This window comes from Malus domestica, chromosome 09, assembly GCF_042453785.1.
Source record: "Malus domestica chromosome 09, GDT2T_hap1".
NCBI lineage: Eukaryota > Viridiplantae > Streptophyta > Magnoliopsida > Rosales > Rosaceae > Malus > Malus domestica.
Window position 1 is genome coordinate 28,796,236 of NC_091669.1, and position 17,259 is coordinate 28,813,494.

A 17,259-nucleotide genomic window follows, 5' to 3' on the forward strand; every position below is an offset into this window, starting at 1 on the left:
CTAAACAAGTAAGCCTATGACGATTGACGAGGCGTTTAGGAGAGATGAATATCTATGAAATATGTCTATACGTAGATGGCGGCGTTTAGAAGATATGGGTGATTTCTCGTAGAGCGTAAGTATGTGTGATGTATCATATGATTAAAGAGATCCCTTGGTAGATGCTCAAGCTAGGGCATTTGTATTAAAGAAAGTAATCCTTATTGACCTACAGAGTATTTGGGGAGGAATCCAGGATAAATGATTAAGTCCTCCTAATATTATGACTACGTTGCCTAATCTCTAGATATCATAACTTGATATGAATTAGGGTCTCCTTCTTGGGAGACAAGTAATATCCATACGGGCTTAAGTCTAGTTTAACTGACTAAGAATGTCTGACTACGCTTGGTCTTCTGACTAGTCACATCGTCAGAGTAGCTTGACTACTTTGATCTGACTAGCTTACTCCGATATGACCAGCTTATTTTGATTTTGCTAAACTCATGAGAGTATCGTACTTCGATCTGACTAAATTTCTTGTTTTGATTAAAATCGTCTGATAGTCTAAGTGCCATGTGTTGTGGGCATTCCAGTCATTTTCACCACCCGAGGTGCCAAATGTTAGGGGCCCAAAAATGTTGGTCCCACAAAATCCAACATCTACCCTAAGATTTTGATGGATTTCATTTTTTCACTTTTGATAATATACTCACCACCCACTATAATACAATGACTATCATTCCACCACCATGTCACCACCCACTACCTTACCATGACCATCCATCCACCCCCCACAGCCACCCTTACCCCCACACCACACCAACAACTACCACATTACCATGAAAATCATGACATCACCATCACCACCAAAACCACCTTCTCACTATTAACATCACCATACCGCAACCTCCAACGACTAACTTTTTGTTGTTGTCATTAGCACTACCATGACCACCATCGACACCACATTCATCATGATCGACACCACCTGTACCACCCCATCACTACCACCCCATGCCTACTCCACCACCCCAACACCACACTGCCACCAATATTTCCACCCTTATTATAATCATTATCGCCACCAAAGACACCACATTTACTACCACTATATGACCAAAAATCACCCGTGACACTTCCTCCACCTCATATGACCACTTTGTCATAGTCACAATCACTATTTCAAATAATGAAAATTTAAAAATAACAATGCTTATAAATTGATCATTAAAAAGTCTATAACAATCCACATAATTGTATTAAAATTCATAATAAATTCTCACAAACTTCATCAAAATCTATATAGAATTCAATCAAAATCCCCATGAATTCTATAGAAGTTAAGTAAACTCACCCAAAATCAATGTATAGCTCTTAAAAAATTCATCAAGCTCTATATAATAAATAGTGAAGTTTATTGGTCTTTAGCTATCACAAGATGACTTAGTGGTTTGAGGACAAATTTTAGGCCTGTATTTCACACAGACGTCCTAGGTTCAATTCTTGGTGTTGGTGAATAGCATGATGGTGATCAGAGGAAGACTGGGTCTTCTTAGCCCTCGGAATGATGGACTGTCGTGACGAAGCCATCACCTGGTCTCCTTTTTAATATATATAAGGTTTATTGGTGTTTATTGCCTATTCGTGAAATTGGGAAAAATAATGAAGGTAAGCAAAATTGTAACAAAATATTGTTTGTTGGTTTGTATGTTGTATGGGAGAGAAATTAAAAACAAAACGCGTTAAGTGAGTCAGTCGGCAGAAAATGAGAATGACCAAAATAGCGGATGGGGATCATCACTACCAGCAAATGTAGAAACAGTCCTCGCATCACGTGACGAGATTTCCTCCCTCCCTCTTCTCCCACCCCTCGTACCATTTTAAACCCTATACTCCTCCTTCTCTCTCTCTCTCTCTCTATAAGATTCGCATTCCTCTCTCTCTAGATTTTCATCCATCTAGATTGCTTTCAGGTACGATTTCCCGAGTTTTTTTTTTTTTGAATTTTTAATTCTTTCTCTTAAAATTTGAATTGCATTTCTAACTTCCGCGATTTTTATTGCTTCTCATTCCCTAAATTTTAATGATGAATGTTGATCAAATTAGAACTGCATTTGTTACAGATATGAAAAGAAATGTATAATTAAGTAATGTTAGGATAAGGAATTGTATCTCTCAATCAATATCCCATTTTTTGGTTGAAGAATTTTCACCTAATTTCTCGTTTCTTTGATTGTTCAATGTTTTTATCATCTTGAATCATAATTCTTCAGTTAATATTATATGTATTTAGGACGAAATTCAGAAGATTAATTGAGGTGAATGTCAAATAATAAAGTTTGATTGTTACTGTCAGCATTTTTGTTGAACTTTTTGAGGAAATTGAGGTGAATGTTAAATGAGATGTAGTTTTAGCTGATTGAGGTGTCTTACAAGGAACTATGGACCTACTTGGAACTGATATTGAACCCTTAGTGCAATAATCCTCCTTATTACAATAAGAGTTCAAAATGTGGTATGTAAATGTTTAGACGATTGCTGCGTATGAGTTTGGGAGATCATAGCATACTTGTTTGTGCCAATGAATTAGTCTACAACCTTTCCGATTCACTGTTGTTTTATATTCTTACTAATTGGATTGTCGCTGTACTTGTGAGAATTTTAACCTTGGTGTATATTTGTTACAGTTGAAATTATATGATTGAGTATTTTCTCTTGTTTAATTGTGGTTGTAACGTGTGGGTTTATAGTAGATTCGTTGCGAGTAAACTCATTGGGTGTTGGTTGATGACTTGAAAGTAACTAGTATGCTCTTGCAGTTTGTATTTCAGGGTGGTGTGACGACATTATTTTTGGGGATGGAGGACGGCAAAGAGCAACGGGTGGATGAGGGGTCTGAAAATTCTTCCCCACAGGAGGTTGTGTTGCATACGTTATTGTTAAGAACCTTATTTACTTCTGTAGAAATGTGTAGGGAAAAATTATTTGTATTAAATTCTTTGTACTGCTATAGAGAATTGACCCAAGTTTTTATTTCTCTCTGTTAGGAGGAAGTTTTAAAGAAAAAGTATGGTGGAATCATTCCAAAAAAACCACCACTAATTTCGAAGGTGATATTTGAATTTGATATTTATCACGTCTTGTTCGAATTATATGCTAGTTTGTACTGTGTTTCATCTATGAATGCTTATTGATCTCAGGACCACGAACGTGCTTATTTTGATTCTGCTGATTGGGCACTTGGAAAGGTAGTCTTCTTAACACTGAATATTACCCTGTTACAGTATTTGCAACAAATAATTTTTTCAAAGCATCAAAATAATTATTATGTTAGATGTTTCATATCATTTGATACTTTTTGGATAACAGCAAGGGGTTGAGAAGCCAAAAGGACCACTTGAAGCCCTTCGGCCAAAACTACAGGTATTTGCCATTTTCTAAAGTGGTTGTGTCTACCTTTTCTTTCTGATGTGGCTGTCTTAAATGTTTTCAATTAATACTTTCTGTTAGATGAGAGTTTTTGGCCATGTTGAATGTTGAGAACTCCGTATTTAAAAAATTTACTTGCTGTGATGGCAAGTAGTGGGAAAAGGCTTTGTTGTTGTTGTTTGTGATGTCAACTAGTTGAGTTTTGTTTGCTGATTATGGTGCTAAAAAGCAGTTGAAATTACTTGGGTATATAATTGGTAGTTGGGTTGAAAGACAATGTTGCTCCGAAGTCTTGACCAGACCACAATATCAGCCTCTTAGATGAGATGGCAAACTTGTATGGGTTCATGGCAAGACAATGATGTTCTAAAAATTCATGATATATTGTTTGAAATGTGATGTAAGAGAAGAATTTCATTCTCTTTAAGAAGTTTTGGATATAAATAGCACACATGCCAAGTATTTGCATCTTAAGTATAATCTTGCCGGAGTAAAGGATGCTAAAGTTGGAACGAATCCTTAATGGATACAACAACAACAAAGCCTTTTCCCACTAAGTGGGGTCGGCTATATGAATCCTAGAACGCTATTGCACTCGGTCCTGTGTCATGTCTTCCGTTAAATCCAAGTACTTTAAGTCTTTTTTTTAAAGTCTCTTCCAAAATTTTCCTAGGTCTTCCTCTACCCCTTCGGCCCTGAACCTCTGTCCCATAGTCGCATCTTCTAACCGGAGCGTCAGTAGACCTTCTTTGCACATATCGAAACTACCGTAACCGATTTTCTCTCAGCTTTCCTTCAATTTCGGCTACTCCTACTTTACCTCGGATCTCCTCATTTCTAATCTTATCATTTCCCGTGTGCCCACACATCCAACGAAGCATCCTCATCTCCGCTACGCCCATTTTATGTATGTGTTGATGCTTCACCGCCCAACATTCTGTGCCATACAGTATTGCCGGCCTTATTGTTTGTTGTCCTATAAAATTTTCCCTTGAGCTTCAGTGGCATACGACGGTCGCACAACACGCCGGATGCACTCTTCCACTTCATCCATCCAGCTTGTATTCTATGGTTGAGATCTCCATCTAATTCTCCGTTCTTTTGCAAGATAGATCCTAGGTAGCGAAAACGGTCGCTCTTTGGTATTTCTTGATCTCCGATCCTCACCCCTAACTCGTTTTGGCCTCCATTTGCACTGAACTTGCACTCCATATATTCTGTCTTTGATCGGCTTAGGTGAAGACCTTTAGATTCCAACACTTCTCTCCAAAGGTTAAGCTTCGCATTTACCCCTTCCTGAGTTTCTTCTATCAACACTATATCGTTTGCGAAAAGCATACACCAAGGAATATCATCTTGAATATGTCCTGTTAACTCATCCATTACCAACGCAAAAAGGTAAGGACTTAAGGATGAGCCTTGATGTAATCCTACAATTATGGGGAAGCTTTCGGTTTGTCCTTCATGAGTTCTTACCGCAGTCTTTGCTCCATCATACATATCCTTTATAACTTGGATATATGCTACTCATACTCCTTTCTTCTCTAAAATCCTCCAAAGAATGTCTCTTGGGACCCTATCATACGCTTTCTCAAAATCTATAAAGACCATGTGTAACTCCTTTTTCTCATCTCTATATCTTTCCATCAATCTTCGTAAGAGATAGATTGCCTCCATGGTTGAGCACCCTGGCATGAACCGGAATTGGTTGTCTGAAACTCGTGTCTCTTGCCTTAATCTATGCTCAATGACTCTCTCCCAGAGCTTCATTGTATGACTCATTAGCTTAATACCCCTATAGTTCATGCAATTTTGTACATCGCCCTTATTCTTGTAGATAGGCACCAAAGTGCTCTTTCGCCACTCATTTGGCATCTTTTTCGTTTTCAAAATCCTATTGAAAAGGTCAGTGAGCCATGCTATACCTGTCTCTCCCAAGACTTTCCACACTTCGATTGGTATATCATTTGGGCCCACTGCTTTTCTATGCTTCATCTTTTTCAAAGCTACAACCACTTCTTTCTTCCTGATTCGACGGTAAAAGGAGTAGTTTCTACACTCTTCCGAGTTACTCAACTCCCCTAAAGAAGTACTTCTTTCATGTCCTTCATTGAAAAGATTATGAAAATAATCTCTCCATCTGTCTTTGACCGCGTTCTCTGTAGCAAGAACCTTTTCATCCTCATCCTTGATGCACCTCACTTGGTTTAGGTCCCTTGTCTTCTTTTCCCTTGCTCTAGCTAGTTTATAGATATTCAACTCTCCTTCTTTGGTATCTAGTCGCTTATACATATCGTCATAAGCTGCTAACTTAGCTTCTCTCACAGCTTTCTTCGCCTCTTGCTTCGCTTTTTTATACTTTTCACAATTTTCATTGGTCCTATCCTTGTATAAGGCTTTACAACATTCCTTCTTAGCCTTCACCTTTGTTTGTACCTCCTCATTCTACCACCAAGATTCCTTTTGGTGTGGAGCAAAGCCCTTGGACTCTCCTAATACCTCTTTTGCTACTTTTCGGATACAACTAGCCATGGAATCCCACCTTTGGCTAGCTCCCCCCTCTCTATCCCACATGCACTGGGTGATTACTTTCTCTTTGAAAATGACTTGTTTTTCTCCTTTTAGATTCCACTATCTAGTCCTTGGGCACTTCCAAGTCTTGTACTTTTTTCTCTCTTTTGATATGTACATCCATCACCAACAAGCGATGTTGATTAGCCAAGCTCTCTCCCGGTATAACTTTGCAATCCTTACAAGTTATACGATCCCCTTTCCTCATTAGAAGAAAATCTATTTGTGTTTTTTACGACCCACTCTTGTAGGTGATCACATGTTCTTCTCTCTTCTTAAAGAAAGTGTTGGCTAAGAAGAGATCATATGCCATTGCAAAATCCAAGATAGCTTCCCCATCCTCGTTTCTCTCCGCAAAACCATGGCCACCATGAAAACCTCCATAGTTGCCTGTCTCCTTGCCCACGTGTCCATTTAAATCTCCTCCTATAAATAACTTCTCCGTCTGAGCAATTCCTTGCACCAAGTCTCCAAGGTCTTCCCAAAATTTCTCCTTCAAACTCGTATCCAACCCTACTTGAGGTGCGTATGCACTAATTACATAGACGAGTTCTTGTCCTATTACAATCTTGATTGCCATGATTCTATCTCCTACCCTTTTGACATCTACAACATCTTGTGTCAAGGTCTTGTCCACGATGATGCCAACCCCGTTTCTTGTTCTATTTGTGCCTGAATACCAAAGTTTAAAACCTGAGTTTTCTAGATCCTTTGCCTTAAGACCAACCCACTTAGTTTATTGTAGGCGCATAATATTTATCCTTCTCCTCACCATAACTTCCACTACTTCCATAGATTTTCCCGTTAAGGTTCCTATATTTCACGTTCCTAAACGCATTCTACTCTCTTGAACTCTACCCTTCTGTCCTAACTTCTTCACCCTCCCCCGTTTAATAGGATCAAAGTACTTCTTTTGTGTGTCCTGTGTAAAGTTGATAGGAGCATATGCTCCCAAACAACTTTGAGTGGAGTCGTTCAAAAAGAAGTTTCTATGACCCCCTTGCTCATTTAACACTGCATCCGGGTGCCGATGGAGATACAGCGACCCTTACTCACTTATCATTGTGCTCGGGCCACACAGCGCGCCACTTACGGGTGACGCCCTAGCTTTAACGCAATTTCGTTCTGGATTCATTTTCATAAGGATTCGACAGAACCTAGGAGTGCCGGCTGTCGACTACCTGACGCCCTCCCCCTCCTCCTTTATCCGGGCTTGGGACCGGCAATGTAAAATAAACTTGCACAGGCGGAGTTCGAATCCTTAATGGATAAATAGAAAAAAAAAATCAAGTAACTAAACAGGAAAAATTTACATTCTGTTTTTGGTACATCAATATTCATATTTTTCAATTCATGTTAATCTGCTCTCCTCCCCTCCCCTCCTTCCATGCATTAGAGGTTTCAAGGAATAAAAACAAGATAATTTACACTTTCCTTTGTTCTCCTTGGTTATTTTATTGCTGTTTTAATACTCTTTTTTTTATTTTTTTTTCATGCTTCAGCCCACGCAGCAGCAAACACGATACAGAAAGTCTCCTTGTGCTCCAGCAGATGGTGAAGGTATTGCTAATCATTAGAACTTTGTAAAACCATTTCTGCAAATTAATTATTCTTTCCATATTTTCTCCCTAACATTTAAGAAAATAAAAAAAAAAAAGCAGAAAAGCCATTTACCTTGTTATACTACTTTACGTAGATGGAGGAAGTCCGGCTTCTGAGGATACAGTTGCGACTGAATGAAGGAGCTTTTGGTGTTTTGATCTTGTGAGAACCTCAGACTGTTATTGTGTTACCTACGTTGATGGGTAATATTCTGTCCTGACAACAAACTTGGTGAACATGCATTGCACCAACATTACTGCAGTTGAAACTAAGCCGTAACTTCTGGTGTTCCAAGTTTTGATGTGGGACGTTATTCTTTTCTTATTAACAATGATAGAGCAACTTACGAAATTCAAAAACCTAAACAAATTATTCACTTTTTCAGCATATTCTTTCTGCTCTACATGCAATTCTTGGGTGTCACCGGTTTTGTACAACCATGTCGTTCTCTCTCATCACACATGGTTGTATACCATAGTGACTAAAGCAGATTTCCTCTTTTTCTGCATTTTTTGTTATGAAGTAATTTCTACACCTCGTTTACCCTCATGCACTCCCTTTTTCTCGCTTTAGTATCGACTTGAGTCAATCAAGGCAGAATCAACGGACATAAACAAACTGAAGAGTGCAAGAGGACAAAAAGGGAGTGAAAATCACTTCCGCTTCTGTTTCTTTTTCTTGTTTTCACTAACTAGGTAGTTTCATAGTTGTCGACAAATAGGGATAGGGGCAGCCCCTTAATGTAATCTTTGGAAGTTAGCCGTTTTAGAAAGAAAACAAATTTGTGTTGCTGATATTGACATGAATGACAGAGGCTATATTGGTTAGGAGTACATTACGAAGACTAATATAGTTATGATTAGCAAGAGTGCTTAGTTGCGCAGTGCTGCGAGTTTTACGTATATTCGATGGGCAAGACCATTTTGCATACATGTGAAAATCTACTTACAACCTATTTACATTAAGAAACCATGGCATAGAATAATTTGTCCTCTTATAGAAATCATGACATGGTTTGTAATGAATTGGTGATAAGCTCTCGTATGTTAGTTGTTTTTGTTTGTATAGTGAAAGTGAGGACTTGAAGCATGACCAAATTAACACTTCTTTTTTCAATCATAAATTTCCTTGGTGACCACATTCAGGCTTCAAGACATACCATGCCTGGAATGTCCAGTTGGACACTCTAATCCATGGAAGAAAATGCCGATAATATCGGCGAAATATCGTCGATATTATCGGTTTTTCGGGTGATGGATATTCTAAGTGGTATCCGAATGGTTTTCGGCCAAATATCGGCGAAATTTTTTTGAGTTTGGTGCAATCGGACTCCGAGGCGACGTCGGAGAAGAACGCCGGAGACGGTGTGCCTATTCCCGGGCCGATTTCGTCCCAAAAACCTTGCAAAAACACGAATTTTAACATCAATTTCACATATAAACTTCAGATTTCACGCATGCATAAACGATTCAACATATGTGAAGTCGGTTTAGGGTTTAGGGTTTCAATGGAATCTCACCTGACGAAGACGAAGACGAACTAGATGACTGAACGTGATCCTTGCTCAGCGGCGCACCGCCAGAGACGACTGAGCCAACTCCGACTTCACCAGAGCCACGATCAACGGCGAAGGGAGAAGAGAGATCGAGAGATCTCTGTGTGTGTGTGTGTGTTTGGGAGAAGAGAGATCGGAGATCTCTCTTTGTATGTGGGTGTTTGGGAGAAGAGAGATCGGAGAAGGGAGAAGAGAGATCGGAGAATGGAGAAGAGAGATCTCCGATCTGTGTGTGTGTGTGTGTGTGTTTGGGAGAAGAGAGATCTCCGATCTCTGTAGATGGAGGGTGTGTGCGTGTGTGTGTGGAATGAGGGAGAAGTGTGTGTGTGTTATCCGAGAGAAAGAAAAAAATACATTGAGGGTGTGTGTGTGTGTGTGTGTGTGTTTGTGGCACACGGTTTGACACATGGTTTTGTATAAAACCATGGTTTTGTGTGTGTGTGTGTTCACGTGTATGGTTATGTGTGTGTGTGTGTGTATGGTTATGTGTGTGTGTGTGTTATCCGAGAGAGTTTTGGCACATGGTTTTGTATAAAACCATGGTTTTGTGCGTGTGTGTGTGTGTGTGTGTATGGTTATGTGTGTGTGTGTGTTATCCGAGAGAAAAAGAAAAAAACTTTGAGGATGTGTGTGTGTGGCACACGGTTTTGTATGAAAGAATTGGAAGTGACTTTGCTCAGAAGAACCAAATATTCTGTCAGAGAAGACCAAAAAATCTGCTTACTTTATCTTCTTCTCCACGTGAAGACCAAATTCTGTCAGAGAAGAACCAAAAATGCAATGTATAAAGTGTAAAATATTGTACTAATTCATTATATATAAATGATTATGGTGTGTTTAGACTTCTTTCATTAATTACTACATATTTTCTACACTCACAATGTTTGTCAGCTCGCTATATAATCAACTTGATAATGTTAAATCCATCATGCAATGCATTTCCTTCCAATTTTTTGTGATAAACTAATAGATAATTGACTAAATAAACATCCTGCAAAGTTTCAATAAAAATTTCCAAGTTTTTCTTACAATTTCCGTGGTTTCCATGTAATTTTTATCGATATCGATATTATCCCGATATTTCCATCGATATTTCCGTGTTTTCGGACTACCGATATTTCCGATATTACCGATATTTTCTTCCTTGCTCTAATCAAGCTGTGTTGGCCGATACTTAGAAGGTGACGAAGTCATAAAGTGACGGTGATGTGGAAAGTGATATTAATTTAAACTTGAAGCAACTAATCCCAGAGTGCGCATGTGAGCGGGTTGAACCCTTAAATTGCAGTATTAAAGTAAAGAATGATTATACCGAAAGGGGAAACCTCATACATGATAGTGATTGTTAGAAATCCTCGCCACAAAAGCATTGCTACTAAGTCCTGGTGGGGAGGAAAACAAAAGTGTGCCTATAAAAATAAAGTTTTGTAAAACATTTTCGAAAAGTGTAACCCCTCGCATATATTTGTATCGTTGCATCGATCTCCGCAAGAGATAGATTGCCTCCACAGTTGAGCACCTCGACATGAACCCAAATTGATTGCTTGAGACTTGTGTCTCTTGCCTCAGTCTATGCTCAATTATTCTCTCTCAAAGCTTCATTCTATGACTCGTAACTTAATACCCTATAATTCATGCAATTTTGCACATCGCCATCGCCCATATTCTTGTATATACGTACCAAAGTGCTTTTTTGCCACTCATTTGGCGTGTTGTGTGACCGTCGTGTTGTGTGACCGTCGTAGATCACTGAAGCTCAAGGGAAAATTTTATAGGACGGCAATAAGGCCAGCGGTGCTGTATGGCACAGAATGTTGGGCGGTGAAGCATCAACACGTACACAAAATGGGTGTAGCGGAGATAAGGATGCTTCGTGGGATGTGTGGGCACATGAGAAAGGATAAGATTGTGAATGAGGATATCCGAGGTAAAGTAGGAGTAGCCGAAGTTGAAGGAAAGATGAGAGAAAATCGGTTATGGTGGTTTGGACATGTGCAAAGAAGGCTTACTGACGCTCCGGTTTGAAGATGTGACTACGGAACAGAGGTTCGGGGCCGAAGGGGTAGAGGAAGACCTAGGAAAACTTTGGAAGAGACCCTAAGAAAAGACTTAGAGTACTTGGATCTAACGGAGGACATGACACAAAACCGAGCGCAATGGCGTTCTAGGATTCATATAGCCGACCCCACTTAGTGGGAAAAGGCTTTGTTGTTGTTGTTGTTGTTGTTGTTGTTGTATTTGGCAACTTCTACGTTTTCAAAATCTTATAGACAAAGTTTGTGAGCTATGTTATACCTATCTCTTCGAAGACCTTCCATACTTTGATCGGTATATCGTCAGACCCACTGCTTTACTATGCTTCAGGTTTTTCCAAGTTACAACCACTTCCTTTTTCTTGATTCGACAGTAGAAAGAGCAATTTTATACTCTTCCTAGTTACTCAACTCACCCAAAGAAATACTCCTATCATGTCCTTTATTGAAAAGGTTATGAAAATAAGTTATCCATCTGTCTTTTATTGCATTCTTCGTAGCTAGAACATTTTCATTCTCATCCTTGATGTACCTTACTTGGTTCAAGTCTATTGTCTTCCTTTCCCTTGCTCTAGTCAGTTTATAGATATTCAACTCTTCTTCTTTGGTATCTAATCGCTTACACAATATCTTCAAAAGCCGCTAGCTTCGATTCTCTCACAGTTCTCTTCGTCTCCTTCTTCGCAATTTTATACGTCTCACAGTTTTCATCAGTTCTATCATGTATAAGGCTTTACAACATTTCTCCGTAGCTTTAACCTTTTCATGTACCTCCTCCTTCCACGACCATGATTCCTCATTAAAAAGAAATCTATTTGTGTTTTTGATGACCCACTCTTGTAGGTGATAACATGATCCTCTCTCTTCTTAAAAAAGGTATTGGTAAAAAAGAGATTGTATGCCATTGCAAAATCCAAAATGGCTTCTCCCTCCTCATTTCTCTCTCAAAACCATGGGCACCATGGGAACCTCTAATTCCGCTCATAATCTTCCCAAAATTTGTTCTTAGGCTCCTATCCAACCCACTTGAAGTGCACGCACACTAATCAGATTAACGAGTTCTTGTCCTGTCACAATCTTGATTGCTATAATTTATCCTCAACCCTCTTAATATCTACAACATCTTTTGTTAGAGTTATCCACGGTGGTGCCAACATCATTTCTCGGTCTATTTGTCCCGAATACAAAAGCTTAGAACTTGAGTTTTCGAGATCCTTTGCCCTTAAGCTAAAATCATGTATTGTAAATCTTCCATATATAGTGAAATTGAAACACAAACACCATCTCTGTGGACGTAGCCGAATTGGCGAACCACTTAAATCTTATGTTTATGAATTCACATTTTGAGATAGTTGTCAAGTAAAGCACTCATACTCAAGTATCAAAGCTTCATCAATACACCCAAAGCCAGATCAAAATGAAGTAATGATATGAAATCCCATTAATAGACAACTGGAAACAACTAGAGTTTTATACCCCAAATGATCAAGGCATCCAACATAGTCTGTCTCGATCACCTCACTAGTCTCGGAAACGCCACCACCAAGAAGCAACAACAACTGCTACGCTTGGCCAGTCACACTCACCAATGGGAGCTATGGTGAACGACGACGATGTTGGGGTTAAGACTCAACCGAGCAAGCTATATTCCAACAGAATTGCTCTACGAAACCTCAAATGGGGTTATGCATCAATATCACCTAGAGAGGGATGAAGTAAAATGGTAAAGTAATATTTCTCAATTATATTGTTGTGTGTTATCAATACTTTGTTATTGATAATACAGTATAATTTTGGCTACTAACTATTTTGATTAGTATTGCAGATTCTATATAGAGCATGTAATTATTGATACATGGTATATACATGAGCATTCATGTAAAGCAAGAAAAAGAGTTGTGCTGCGTCAAGTGCTCACTTGTGTAAAGTGTTTGAGTTGTGAGGATATTCAAGGGTTGAAGTTTGCATTGAATGAAAGAATTATTACATTCTACCTATTATTTAATTGGTAGTTTTTGTTGTGAATTAATTTGTGCACTATTGTTATTTGGCTGCATATTCGATAAATTTTATGTAAGATTTTGTTATATTATGTGTGGTGTAATCGTTCAAATTATTTTATTTTCCACCATTTATTGGTTGTAGAATGTATTTCTATAGGTAAGATATGGCTCACACCCTAGCTCTTGAATGGTACTTATTTACGGATCGAGGTGTGACAAATGGTATCAGAGCTTAGGGATTAGATACCTAGGATAAAATGTTTGTTGAATACATAGACTCTAATTTTACATTCTGTGTAATGATTTCGAAAGTATTACGTTTGATTTTTATAGAGTAAGTTGGGATGGGACTTATGCCTAGATGGGTAGTTTGTGAGCTAGACTTTGCTTTCGGACTCATATTATTGCACTGCAAAGATAAGGAAATGGTGATTCATTTCTTTTGGAATTTGAGTTTTGTTTCACAAAAACTTTAAGTGTTTTAACGGTGTTTCTTGATTTCAGTATGCTTATTTGTTTGATGATTTTATAAATATAATAACTACTGCAATTTATTCGGACTATATAATATTTTTTAGTAAGTTCATATGCAATTTTGATGGTGAAACGAATTCAGATGTAATTCATTCGTACTCACAAAGGAAAAAAGAAAGAAAAATGGTCATTGCGAAGTGAAATTCTCATTCCTACACGAGTTGGTAATGTCGATAATAATTCTCATTCCTATACAATTACGGGTTGTGTGATGAGCTAGTTATATCTCATTCCTACATAGTTTTGGACTATGTGATGAGATAAAATTTTAACACTACTACAATATAGGCTATCACCGGCGAAGCAAAAACCGACAATAAACCCAATTTCTGTCGGAAATTTGGCAAAAATCCGACATAAAACAATGTAATGTCGGATTGGAATAGCGACACTAATGCTAGCATCACGAAAGGGCTTCAGTATCGGTTTTTACCCTTAATCCGCCACTACTCAGCGTCGGTTAAAAGCGACACTGATATTAACGTCACTTTAAAGCGACGTACACTTCAACATCACGTCGGTTTAAAGCGACGTTCATTAGCAATTTAATTATAAAATATCCAGCCTACTGTCGGTTTTAACCGACATCGTGATAATATTAAATAAATAAAATATCCCTGAATCGACGTCAGGTAACAATTAAATAAATAAAATATGCAAACTAGTAATGGTCTTAACTGACACCACCTTTGTTAATAATAATTAAAATACGCCAAAATCTGCATTTGTTTTCAATTAATTGTAACTAAAAAAAAAATTATATAACCAAAATAATAAATTTCAAGTATAGCCAAAACAAACATTAATAAAAATAATTAACAAGAAAAATAGTGCCAAAATATACAAATATTTTACATCTAACATTTCACATAATATACAAAAACTTATCCGTCATAACAAACATTAAATCCAACATTACAAACATAACATACAAAAACAAAAAGATAGTACGATCAAAGTGTCATATTTATCCGACAAGAAAGCGAACCAAAAAACCTACTCAACCGAATCTGAGCATGAATGTGGCACATATCCTTCTCCTCTTTGAGATCTTTCATTTGATCCCAAAACCCTTGTCAAGTCCACATCAAATCCACCACTTGCAAGCATTCCAGAAAACCCCCAGCTGGAACTTCAGGACAAAATCCAGCAGGAGCAGCCATCTCGGGTCGATATATTGGCATTTGATAAGGCAACGACTGCTGCATGTATGATATGGGAAGCTGCTGCATATATGGCATGGGCTGCTGCTGCATGTATGTCATGGGCTGCGTAGGCATTAGATACATAGGATATGGAGGTTGCTGATTATGGCAAGCATACGGATATGCAGAGGGAGGCTGACTTTGGCCCAACTGTTGAGGAGGAGGAGGCTGACTCTAGCCTGACTATTGGGTTCTCGGGCTATATGGTGGTTGGGCTAAAATCTTTGGAGAAACAATGCAAACAATTGATTTTTCCGATTCTCTGATTGTTCAATCTTAACCTCTAGGTCCGAAATCCGTTTATTATCATTTTCGTTCCTCATTCTTAGCTCATTATTTTGAGTCATCAGCACTGCCATTGCACTCTTAGATGACCTCCTGGAGGAATTTGATGTAGAAGATGAAGAAGATGCATAGGACACTATATCAGGAGTCACCCCATGACCATATCCTCTGACTCTATTATGACTCTCAGGACCCATTGTATCAACATAAACCCCGAGTCCTAAGTTCTTCATTATCCTCATGGCCTGACTCAATCAAAGTTTGTAAATTGCTCTCCATTGTTGCCTTGCATTACAATTTTTAAAAATAAAAATTCAAACAAACGTAAAACAGAAAAATAAGCTATAGATAAGAAAAATTAATAACAAAAAAATATTAACACAAAAAATCAATTACCCATGTACGCTCTGATGTTTCATCAATCCAACTTTTATCTTTTCGTATATGACATTCACGAAAAAAAGTTACAGAATCTGCCTCTTTCCCATGCTTCTTCCGCTTTATCAAAAATAAAATTTCATACAAACTATTTTAAGCAAACCTCATATTAAAAATAAAATTTATAAAAACTATAGATTATTTAAAATTAATAATATTTCTTCAAAATGTACAATCCTTACAAATTCTTGTCGCACCCTTGCAAAAGATTTTGTACCAGTAGTATGGTTCATTGTTTTTAATTGCTGATTAATCTTGTTTTTTTTTTCAGCAACCTCCTGAACAAAAAAAAAAGAAATTTATTAACAAATTTAAAGTTATAACGAAATAAATCATATAACGATTACCCTTGTTTTTTCTCTATTCCAATATGCCACCAACTCAGCCCACTGTGCAGGATTCACTTTAGAAGGAGGGTGGCTGCACACCTCTTCTGCTCTTTTAGTATAATATTTTTTTTAAACTTATTTCTATACTCTTTATGCACATGCTCTGCAACTTTAAGCGTCATATGGGGGATCATAGACATTTTAACTATATCTGCATCTTCAAAAAAAATATTTCCCTACATCCATATAAAAAAAAAATCAAGCTAATAAAGTATTATTACAATCTTTGACTTATTCTTCTACTTTCAAGTAAAAATAAAAATATCTATACCTTTATTCTATTCCAGAAAACTTCCTTATCTTCTTCCTTAATCTTACGCCAATCCCTCGTCAACGGGAGATTGTGGGCGTCTCTAACCTCCACTGCTACATGCTTTGAAAATGCACTAGCATTATCACTAATGCATTTTCCGGACAAATCAAACGAACAAAGCTGTTTCGTCCATTTGGGAATTGAGGATCCGCACCTTCGTTGAGATGTTCCTTATTATCACAAAAAAAAAAAAAACCAATTAAAAACCAAGAAACAAATGTAAATTTTCAGTTTAAGCATAATACTAGTTTAAACACAAAACAAAACTGAAATTAATAATAATTAAAAAAAAAACCAGCTTCGAACTCCTCTTCTTCCAAATGAAGTTCCTCAGAATGTTGATCTTCACCAGAATTATCCATAGCAAAATTTAGTGGAAGGAGAAGTAATATGGCTGAAATGGGAAAAAGAGTAAGGCTGATATGGGGGAAAGAGTAAGGCTGAAATGGGAGAAGGAGAGGGAGTAAACGAGAGAGAGAAATGGAAGCACGGAAGTAATGGGAAAGAAGGAGGTTTAAATATGGATAAAATTTTAGTGTCGAAAAATGAACACATTATGTCGGTCAAAACCGACGCTATCTTTGACAAACTGACTTAAAAGTAAGTGGCGTCGAAATAATTGGACTTTGCGTTGGTTCAAACCGACACTATCTCTGACACGCCCTAGATACACCTAGCCTGACAACGTTTTGACTGAAAGGCCTGACACACTTTTGACTGACAAGCCAATGGTGTCGAAATAGGGTAACATTATAAAACTGACGTTAGGCTGACAGATTTGTCTAGCGTCGAAAGAAGGAAAAGCTTGCGTCGGTTCAAACCGACGTGGCCATGACAGACATGACAATCGTAGTAGGTGGCCTTGAAAAAGGACAAGTTTGCGTCGGTTTAAACCGACGTGAGCCTGACATGTCAATGGT

At 37.9% G+C, this 17,259-nt stretch overlaps 1 protein-coding gene and 1 long non-coding RNA gene across 2 annotated transcripts; one reads left to right on the forward strand and one right to left on the reverse strand.

The window, feature by feature from the left end:
* The first annotated feature begins 1,628 nt into the window (after positions 1 to 1,628).
* On the forward strand, positions 1,629 to 7,971 carry LOC103444080 (uncharacterized). The gene is made up of 7 exons (XM_029108481.2): positions 1,629 to 1,955; positions 2,802 to 2,900; positions 3,030 to 3,092; positions 3,183 to 3,230; positions 3,352 to 3,405; positions 7,485 to 7,542; positions 7,679 to 7,971. Exons 2-7 carry the CDS (start codon positions 2,841 to 2,843, stop codon positions 7,720 to 7,722), a joined length of 327 nt encoding a protein of 108 aa, XP_028964314.1. The 5' UTR covers positions 1,629 to 1,955; positions 2,802 to 2,840; the 3' UTR covers positions 7,723 to 7,971.
* On the reverse strand, positions 7,677 to 9,766 carry LOC108173998 (uncharacterized). The gene is made up of 2 exons (XR_001790804.3): positions 9,104 to 9,766; positions 7,677 to 8,984 (listed from the first exon to the last, which is right to left on the reverse strand). It is a non-coding gene; the product is annotated as an uncharacterized lncRNA (long non-coding RNA).
* Positions 9,767 to 17,259: the final 7,493 nt, after the last annotated feature.

Excerpts from the sequence above, each read along its gene's own strand:
- LOC103444080 (XM_029108481.2), top strand. The coding sequence starts at position 2,841 with ATGGAGGACGGCAAAGAGCAACGGGTGGATGAGGGGTCTGAAAATTCT. Across the intron at positions 3,231-3,351 it reads CTGATTGGGCACTTGGAAAG|CAAGGGGTTGAGAAGCCAAA; the intron begins GTAGTCTTCTTA and ends TTTGGATAACAG. Across the intron at positions 3,406-7,484 it reads CCCTTCGGCCAAAACTACAG|CCCACGCAGCAGCAAACACG; the intron begins GTATTTGCCATT and ends TTCATGCTTCAG.